The sequence below is a fragment of the Cryptomeria japonica genome, chromosome 8 (assembly GCF_030272615.1).
Source record: "Cryptomeria japonica chromosome 8, Sugi_1.0, whole genome shotgun sequence".
In the NCBI taxonomy this organism is placed as follows: Eukaryota; Viridiplantae; Streptophyta; class Pinopsida; order Cupressales; family Cupressaceae; genus Cryptomeria; species Cryptomeria japonica.
This window is the reverse complement of record NC_081412.1, coordinates 181,158,240-181,168,510: the sequence shown is the minus strand read 5'-3', so window position 1 is coordinate 181,168,510 and position 10,271 is coordinate 181,158,240. Positions and strand designations below refer to the sequence as shown.

General features: G+C 35.6%; 1 protein-coding gene across 2 annotated transcripts in view; it reads left to right on the top strand.

Moving 5' to 3' along the window:
• The first annotated feature begins 389 nt into the window (after positions 1-389).
• Positions 390-10,271, top strand: part of LOC131048388 (uncharacterized) — an 86,429-nt gene continuing 76,547 nt past the window's right edge. For both annotated transcript variants that reach the window (XM_057982336.2, XM_057982337.2), the window contains exons 1-6: positions 390-648; positions 2,002-2,061; positions 2,155-2,208; positions 6,563-6,623; positions 6,775-6,851; positions 7,603-7,652. In XM_057982336.2, the coding sequence (XP_057838319.2) occupies positions 610-648; positions 2,002-2,061; positions 2,155-2,208; positions 6,563-6,623; positions 6,775-6,851; positions 7,603-7,652 (341 nt within the window). In that variant the 5' untranslated portion in view covers positions 390-609. The remainder of the gene's footprint in view (positions 649-2,001; positions 2,062-2,154; positions 2,209-6,562; positions 6,624-6,774; positions 6,852-7,602; positions 7,653-10,271) is intronic.

The window sequence follows — 10,271 nt, the reverse complement described above, 5'->3', positions numbered from 1 at the left end:
TCAAGCGCTATAATTAAACCATGAGCTTAGTCCAAATGGATGGCGACGTCGACTAAGGACTTTGAGTTTGTCCCATGTAGATCCATCAATACTCTCACCAAATTAATTTAATAATTGGCTGATATAGACATGATCTTTTATGATAGAAAGTTATAAGAGAACTCACCTTGTCAAAACACTAAGCTTTGGATGGCTTAACTCACCTCACAATGAATTTTATAATTTTTTTTTATGGATAATAGACACAATGAATTTTATAATTTTTTTTTATGGATAATAGACACAATGAATTTTATAATTTTTTTTTATGGATAATAGACACAATGAATTTTATAATTACCAAAAAGATAAATAAAAAAAAAAAATTAACCATGAACTTTGATGGGCTCTTTCTCCAATCAAATCCTTCGCCACGCCATTCATTCCTAAGTGCGAGGGAAAGGAAAACTCCATTAAAATTATAGAACCTTGGGTTAAATTGGCCGTCTGTGCATTTGCCCAGGCAGAGTTAGGTTTGTACAGAAGCCTGCGAAAACCACGAATAGCAGACTACTATTCGGTTTGCTCCCTTCATTTTTCATCCGTATCTCATTTCTGCACAAGGAAACTATGGGACATACTAAAGAACAGCTGTTAGATTATCTCAAGGTTCTTTCCTTATTTTTCTTTTTAAACTGCTATTTCTTATTAAATCTTTATTCGTTTCATCTTGTTATCCCGCATAGATTTATTATGATTTTGTCTGCGAGGAATCAAATGAACTCGATCGATTTGAATTGAATAGTTCCAATACAAGTGCACACTCTAGTTGGCATTTTCTTCTGTTCGAAATTTACATTATTGTGTCTTATCGCTCTCATTTTCGTTTGGTATATACCTCCTTGGGGGATAATCTTTGGCAACGCCCAACAAGTTGGAGATGATATATACCAAATTTGGATAGTTTATAATGGCTAGTGGGATTGGAATTCAAGTATCCATTATGAAAGCCACAACACTTTACCTTTTGAGGTCATTCTATCCAATCAGAGCCTGGTTCATGAAATTCGAAATCAGCGTGGGCAAACTAAGCTTGGAGATTGTTCTCTGATTTTAAACATTCATCAAAACAACTGACTAAATAAGCTAACGCATGATTTTAATGGTTCAATCTTGGGCATTTGGACTAATAAGAGCAAGCAGCTAGGGAAGAGTCAAAAGGTTAAGATGGCTAAAAGACATCAAATGTGCATAGCAATGCAGCATTTTACCCTAGACCTTCTTGTCAAAGCCACAATACCTTTATCATCCGAGCTCAGCCCATTCAACATTATTGCGCGTTATTAACAAACAATGTAGATTACATGTTTATTGGGGTTCTGATATCTACTCTGTAAAATAAACCTATCATTTTCCTTATCAGAAAGGTTTCCCTAGCTTTCATTTTCACTTGTTTTCAACTGTTCTACCGCTACTTACTAGTTGCAATAAACAAATATAACATTCTACTGTGATAAATCATGGAAACCTAATGATTATATGATTGCTTTTTTTAAGAGGAAATTTGTACCCGTTTTTTCTCAAGATCATCGTAGGACTCAGATGCAAGAAGGGCACAGCTTAGTATATTCTTTCGACTGGAAAGCATTCACGCAATCATTGTTTATATTTTAACTGGTCAGATCCAGAGCTATTCCATTTGCCCATTTTTTGTAAGCCTTTATTATGTTCTTTGCTTCCCTTGCTGCTCCAAGTTTTTGAGACTTTTCTTTTTTATTTTAGTTGATACTAAATAAGACCGCTTGCATGCACTATCTAGATGTGCATAGGAAGGAGGAGTACTATTATTCTCTTAAACAGTTTGTTCACACTGCATGATTTGAAGAGCAAAAAATTCACTTAAGAACTATGTCATTTGCATTTTTATCCTTTTTTTTTAATTCCTAGTAAGGCAATTTTATGTAAAATACTATTAAATTGAACTGAAGCTTACAGCAAGATTTTTCGTCCTATGTAATGTAGGAGCATGGAATTTGCTTTGAGAGCTATGAGCATCCAGTTGTTTTGACTGTTGAAGCACAGGTAAGAATGATTTTGATTTCATAGACATAGGTCACAATGTATTTTGAAGGGTGACCATTATCCTGAATATTATTTGGGATTTGTTTTGTTTAGGCCAAACACATCGGGCATATGGAAGGTGGGCACAGCAAAAATTTATTCCTGAAGGTGAAAATTATTGCCTTTATATTTAATATGTTACAACTGATTTTTGACTTGCTGCAAATTCTGCAATCTTGTTTTATGTGGTTTGCCGCTTGACTTTATAGATGATCTATGTTAAGGGTGTTGGCTTTTGTTGCCGGGGTGATCTTAAAGTATGGTTTTGTGTTTATGTTGTGTTATTGTTGAGATAGGTGTAAGTGTGTTGATGTTAGAAGTTGGTTCATTGGAAAAGGAAGAATGGCTATAAAGCCGTTGTAAACATTGAAATTAATTATTCCTGCGCAATGTAACATATAATAGCTGTTATTGTTTTGATCATGTTGTAGTTTTACATTTTTGCTGTGCTTATGATCCTACAAGTGGTATTAGAGCCATGGTAGGAGGAGAGGATGAAAGGTGTGAAGAGCACTCAGGCAATACTGAGAGTGGGAGGGGGGTGGGTGGGTGGGGAGTGAATCAGTATTGCAGAAATTTAACCTTTTTAAATTCTGAAATCATATAAAAACACAACAAGAGCAACCACAAAGTCAAATACACCAGATATCTCGTGGAAAACTCTTTCGGGTAAAAAACCACGACATCAAAATAACTTTCATTAATAAGAAATGGGCATCAACCCAATGGGCACCAACCCAGATTACAAAAGAACTACTAGTTTCCAGAGAGCACCAACTCTCAGAAGAACACAACCTGCAAGATGAAGCACCCACTCCACCTGAAAGAGGCACCAACCTCAAACTCTTCTTCAAATGAAATTAACTCCTTCAATCTCTTCCACAACTCTGCTAAACTTCACTAACTCAAAACGCAGCTGCACACACATTCTCAGTAAAAGCTTATTCTCTCTGCCACAGCTCAAAAGAAGAACACATATTTCATATATATACTACACTTCCATCACTGCGATGTTTCCAGATTTAGCTGAGTTAATGAAATCTTTCTAAATTGTGCTCCTTTTTAGTGTAAAGGATTCACTGTTATATTAGTATGCTGTGTTGAAGGAGAACGATACCCACTTTTGAAAACAATATCCAACTTACAAGAACTTCATCGTTAATCCCAAATCATATCTCTGCCACAATACTTTTTCAGACCATCAACTATATAGCTTCACACTACATAATCTCCTTTTACGGTATGAAGAATTTTCTACCTCTGCAAAGAGATGAATTTCGCTTCCAAACAAGAGCATCACCACGTAAGTCACACCAGCATCAAACTCAACCACCGTTCAAATCAATACACCCACTCAGCCTGAAATCAATGTCTGTTTGATAATGTTCACAGAACAGAAATAACAATGGCTGGCATTTCAGAAGCTCGACTCCATGATCATTACACACCAAACACAAGTAAAAATAATATGTATCGTGTTACAAAGCTGCTTGTGATCAAAATGATATATGTCAATATATAAACTCCAGAAACTGATGTTTTTTTAAAATAAAAATATCTGTAACTTCAGTGCTACCTTCACTCTCACGACTTCATAAAAACAATACATTTAAAAAGGGAATACGATATTGGTTAGCACTTCTGCTGTGTCAGAGCCACAATTTTAAAAAACAAGAAATTACGTTATCATCAATCACCACGTCTTCTAAAAAGAACGCACTCAGCAAAAATGGCTCCAGTAACTCCCCAGAAGGAAACGGCTGAGAAAACATTGACTGTTTTTAAAAAAAAACAGCTCCAGAATATTCGACCATATTCAGGAAAAAGACGAATTCCCTTATTTTTAAATCAAGACGTTACTTAGCTTCTTTAATTCCTGTGATATGGAAAGTAATGCATCCCATCGCAAAAATAATTTTCTCCATATTTAGCTCTGCAACCAAGTATTGAATGAGCTAGAAGTAACATATTCTTCCCAAAAATTTCTCACTGCTCAAATGAAGTTCGTGACCCACCAATTTCCAAAAACAAACACAGCCCATAAAATATTAATTTGATTCCAAAACAACCATCCTTTTGAATATTCAATTAATTACATGGTAAATAATTCTGACTTGGCAAACAAGTAGACATGTAGGCTCCTCAAGCTGATAGCTAACCAAGCACCTAAAGCAGGTCAAGCACGCCAAACAGCTCAAATTTAATCCAATATTACTTTGAGTAATCCTCTAGCGATGAATAACATAGGCTTGACAAAAATCACTTGACATCAATGACAAAATGTCTAACAAGGTGGGTAAGGAGACAGTATGGACTCATAAAAGGAAGAAAGGGCATGATTCTATCCACGAATCTAGTGGTGTTTGGAGATCATTGTTTCTGTTTTCTTTGGGTAGGATTTGCCAATTTGGCACTCATAGGAATTATCCGCTACAAGCACACTAGCCATTGCTATTGCTGCTTTTGCACATCATAAACAAGAACCAATCGCTATTGCTGCAGTTTTCTACACAAGTGAGTTGTTTTTTCTGTGTTTTATGTTTTATTTCGTGCAATTTTAAATCCACTTTGAGTTCCCTGCACACCTTTGACTGAAGTATGCACTTTTACTCTAAAAAAAACTATATGAAACCTCAGCTGTTGTTGTTTGCGTAATTGTAGTCATTGTTCTGTGTGAGAATGATAATGAGTTTTTATTATTTAATGAAGGCTATGGCAACTGGCAGTATGTGGCACATGAATATTGCCTCCACCCCACAGATTTCTACCAGACATACAAGGCATGTACTGTCTCAAGGAAAATAAAGATTTAAAAAGAGAGGTCAAAACATGGAAAGTAAATCATTGGTGGAAGCAAGTTTTAAATGTTTGTGAGATTTAATGCATTTTCCTTTGATGATGGCGAGCATAAGAGCAGAGTCAAGCCCAAGATCTTAAATGAACAACTGCTGTGTATCCAAAAAAGTATGTAGATGAGTTGCTGATATTTTTGTTTGAAAGACTTACAATCTAATGGTTAAAAACCATAAAAGTCTTTTTTAGCTCAAGATCATGCTTTGGAAACCTATACTCTCTTTTGTGATTGGCCATTTTTTGTCCCAGCCAAGTGATGTGCCCATTTATTTTGGAGGTTTTAGCACATCCTAATCATCCATAAAGATATTTTTAAATTATCTATTATTGCTCATGTTCTATACAGCTACCAATTGTAATGGGTGCAATTTTGGCCAAAACCCTATTTCTTTCTCTCTCACAATGGTTTTGTACATGGGCATGATGGTCAACATAGATGTGTACAAATTGTATTGTGATTGTGCTATTGAGGCTCATTCAGTGATTTTAATGTTGCATTTGACAAATAAGAGCCAGGGGGGTCAAAGTGGAGGATGAAGAATTTTTTTTCATCCCTAGTTAGCTTCTCAATTAGAGATTAAGGGGACTGCTTCAGAGGCAGTTTTGGTAGAAGTCAATGACATTTCTACTTTGTTTCAGTGTTGTTTGATTGTTGCAGTGTGTTTTTGAAGTTTTGACTTTTGACTTTCTAATGTGGTGTTTACAATTTTGTTTTTACAGTTCAGTTGTTATTTTCCATTTTGGTTTCAGTTTTTGAGCTTTGATGAGGTGTAAAAGTAGTGTGAATGCTACCTCACAACAGATAGGGCAAGGTTAAATGTCTTTGTGATTAGTTGTTAATGGTGGTCATACAGATTGACAGATGTTCATAGAAGAATGGGGAGCACAGGGATTAGGTGAACTTAGGTGGATGCTGCCTGATGATTCCAGGTACAGGTTGATCAGCGAGGTAGGGTCACCGTGGTGGAGCAGCACATAGGTTGTTTATATTGCATGCAGGTATAGATAGTTAGAGGCATGTTGAATCGTGACACCTAAACATGATCATATCAGGATGTGGCACAGGTTGATCAATACCAATTGCAGAAGACTAGGAGTTGCAGAGTCATAAAATAGCTATCAGATTGTCCAGATCATCTGTATTTCCCCTTTTGGATCAAGGGTGTTTGTTGGCTTTTGTGGTCAATGTGATCCAAAAACATGTTTCATTGTTTGTATTGTGTTAGCGTTGATATAGGTGTAAGTATGTCAGTGTTAGAACTATAGATTATTTCATAGCCTAAGTTCTTACGTTTGCAATGTTATATCAAATGTTAGTAATAACTAATATCTTATAATTGTTGTTAGTTGGGTAGTTGATGTTAGGTGGCTGGGAAGTTGGCTCATGGGAAAAGGAACACTGGCTTTAAAAGTAATTTTTAACATTAAAATCAATTACTCCTGCATGATACAACGTATAGTTGCTGTTATTTTGTTGATCATGGTGTAGTTCTTCATTTGGCTGTGCTTCCTATCTTACAAAGGGTGTTCCAGGATACAGTTTCTTCCCATTTTTGTTGTATTCATTTGTATATTCCGAAAAGCATTGACATTGGGCACCATTTTACAGGATAAAAAACACAGGCTTTATGTTGTCTCTGCTTTGACAACCACAAATGTGGACTTGAAAGGTGTGTAACTCTTTATTTCGTGCTTTTGATGTTAGTGGCTTTAAGCAAGTAATACTTGGTAAAGCTTTCTTTGATATCATAATTTAAATTTATAGTCCTTTCGATATTTATTGATGGAAAATCTTTTCCATGGCTAATAAAGCTTAAACAGTTTTGTCTCAGAGACTGGGGTTGGGCAAGGGTGGTTTACGCATGGCTCCAGAAGAAGCATTAAAAGATGTGCTTCAGGTACATCATTTTAGTTAACTGTAGATGCTATCTGATCTGCATGTGTGTTCCCTACAGCAATTTGAGTTTTGCAATGCAACAATGCATGCTTTTGGGTTTGTTTTTGGAACTATGATTTTTTTATTTGTTTTTGGTGACTTGAATGACAATTAGCTTCAGGTGGTTGTATGCATACAATTGTTTTGTGAAAATGGACAAGAAATGGAATACTGTGCATACCAAATACCTCTCAAGTACTGGAGTACTGCATTGTACTTATGTTTCTAGGTGGTGCAAAATTATACATCTGCTTTGTTGTTTCACATGTCCAGGTGCTTTGTTTTGTGAAAATGGACAAGAAATGGAATACTGTGCATACCGAATACCTCTCAAGTACTGGAGTACTTGCACCGCTGTATTGTACTTGTGTTTCTAGTTGGTGCAAAATTATACATCTGCTTTGTTGTTTCACATGTCAGTCCATTGCCTTAAAGTATTTTGAAATATACAGGACACTAACTAGACACTAATCGTGCTTAAATTGTTTCTGCTTGTTTTTCAACACTTTTTAGTGTTTGGAATATATTTATAGCCCTTAAAGAATCCGCTTTTGCTAGACAGGGTGCTTAATTGACAGATCATTAAATTTTTAAATCAGGATGTTTCTGTTCTGTACTGTTTGCTTGTCTTATATAATTTCATTGAGTAAATTTAATTTTTTTGTTTAATACTTTGTGCTTACTTTAGCTTTTTAACTATTTTTTTATGGAAGGTACCTCTTGGATGTGTAACCCCATTTGCCTTGTACAATGAATCTGCACGGTATTTCTCTCATTACTCATGGTAGTTCTTTACATAATAACTGTGTGTGCTTGTGTTTTGGTTTTTGTAAAGCAATATACTTCTTATGGAGCCATGTACTTGCAGTTTTATATCTTGTAGTTATATATGTATATTTCAAGGAATAAGTGTGTGCTTCATTCAGATTTTTGAATAAGTGTTCATGTTGATTGACTATTCATGAATACCATTCTTTGAGATTCTTGTGGGCTATCTGATCTGCATCATTACATTTTAGCCAGGTTTCAGCCTTAAATTTAACTAAATTAGTTTGCTTTTTGATAGATTCTGATTATTACTTAGGCACTGTAAATTGGTGTTTATAAAACAAAAAAATACATACTATTTAAGACAAAATTATTTATTAAAATATAGAGAAACGCTTCTTGCAGGTGAAACCTGAGTTCCATCACCACCATAGAACTCATAAACACATCAATCTCCACTGGAAACAGTTATTTTTACAATACTAAAGATGGAAGCTGGTGATAAACAGAACTTCTGCAGCAGACATTGAAATTTCTGTAATACAATTTTAAATTCTTCTTTTTGTCTCTTTTAGTAAAGACTAGATTTTGCAATTTCTTAAATACAAACGAAATTTGAAAAATTCAATTATAACTGTATTATAATTTAAACACTCAAATAGAATTTCTAGGTAGTGTATAAGATGGGAAGACACTTTCCTGAGATGGTATGGGTTCCAGGTTAAGTTCATATTACACTTGGCCATGAACAATCATTCCACAGGCTTCTTCTGCTGGGTAACACCCCCAGTCCAAAAGTACACATTTTTACAGGCCTTTTGTAGCTCCCCCATGAGAAAGGCCTTAGTTAACTGACATAGGATGAAATATGACTAGGACCAGCATTGAAGTCAGAGAGATTTTGAGGTAGGTGATTGGGTTATCTTGAGGTTGTGGCCTTAAGGAAAACCCTCTTAAAGGAAAATGATTATAAAAAATTGGTTGTTACAAGATCCTAGCATGAGTGAGGGTTGAATACACTTTTGATATACCAAGAGGAAATTGGTTAGCTCACTTTTGAGCTAACGAGAGGAACCTGGTTAGTCGAGTGTAAAATACCTTCCATGTTTGAAGAAGGCATTTGTAGAATATGTGAATAATTCAGATGCCTTGTAGGTGACGGAAGACACACTCTTTTGATTCTAAAGTGCATTTTGGCAACTAGGGAGAAAAAGTTGAAGACAAGGGCGTTGCCAGAGTACCTTTCTTGGTGGAAGGTGTTGTCTTTGTAGGAGTTGGATTGTGAACTCCCACATCTCAGGATCACCTGCAAGACAAAATAGCCTTCCAGAAGAGAGAAAATGGCAAGAATAGCTTGCTTGATCATGGATGCTTGAATGACTGAATATGAAATGTACATGAGATACCTTGCTTATAAAGACAAGGTTGAAGGATAGGATTAGACAAGATTGTTACATTTGTCTCAATCCTATGTCATGAGACAACTAAAGTGTCAATTTTTTAAATGACCTAGGTAACTAGAGTTAAATGTTAAAAGATAAGATTTTATAACAATTGCACCTTCTAAAAAGATTTCCTAGGACCTGAGTAAACTTAATCATGTGAATAGGACCCACTAATGAACTAATTAGTTACAAGAACTTATTCACACCTACACCCCCCCTCAAGTGCAACTTAGGGATTAGTATGTTATTATGCAAATGGTGCAAAGATGAAAATTATTATGGGTCCCAGCTACTAGGCCATGTCAGGGTTAGGTACCTATTTACAATGCAATCTCTCACAAGTAGAGAAAAGGGGAAAACCCATTGGGACAAAAGTCCTCTCCAAAAGAGAGCAAAGATACAATCAAGTGATGAAAGATGGAGGACTCAATGATACCAACTAAAGATTACATCCATTACAAAAGTATAATGAATTAAACCTCCATAGGAAGGAAAGAAGAGAAGACTATGGAGCCTTCCCCCCACACCCATAATGAGATAACCTGCTGCAAAGAAACATTGGAAGCATATTGGATTATACTCTTGAACCTTACTCATATCAACAAAGACAAGCTTTTGAAGCCTATAAACACCGAGACTCATGATTGTTGGAGCAACATTGGAATCCGATGATGCAATAGAAATGATTGATTGTCTTTTTGCTAAGAAACATTGGAAATCCTCTGGTGGAGAAACACTAGAATCTGATTGAAGCAACAACAGATGCTAGATGCTTTGAAACTGAAATGAAAGACATTGATCAAAACAACACCTTCCCAAGTGATAGTATGTTTGAGTAATTCTCTAAGATATCTCTAAGATATCCATTGGACAAAAACTGAAACAAAATGTACTTGGGGCTGAAATCGGAAAAAGTGAATGGATGGATGGATGGAGGTCATCAATACCTTTCTAAAGCTGTAGGAATTGTGAAAATCGAAGATCGTGGCAAAAAGTTATGAGCTCGGATTCCAATAATGAAGATATGATTTCAAACAACAATAAATGGCACCAAACAGTAGAATTTGCAAAATTACTTGCTCCACTGGAAGGTACACTAAATCAGCTTTTTGATGATATCTCCTTTTTGAAAAATCGACTCCATATGCAAAAGTTATGATGATTTTCTC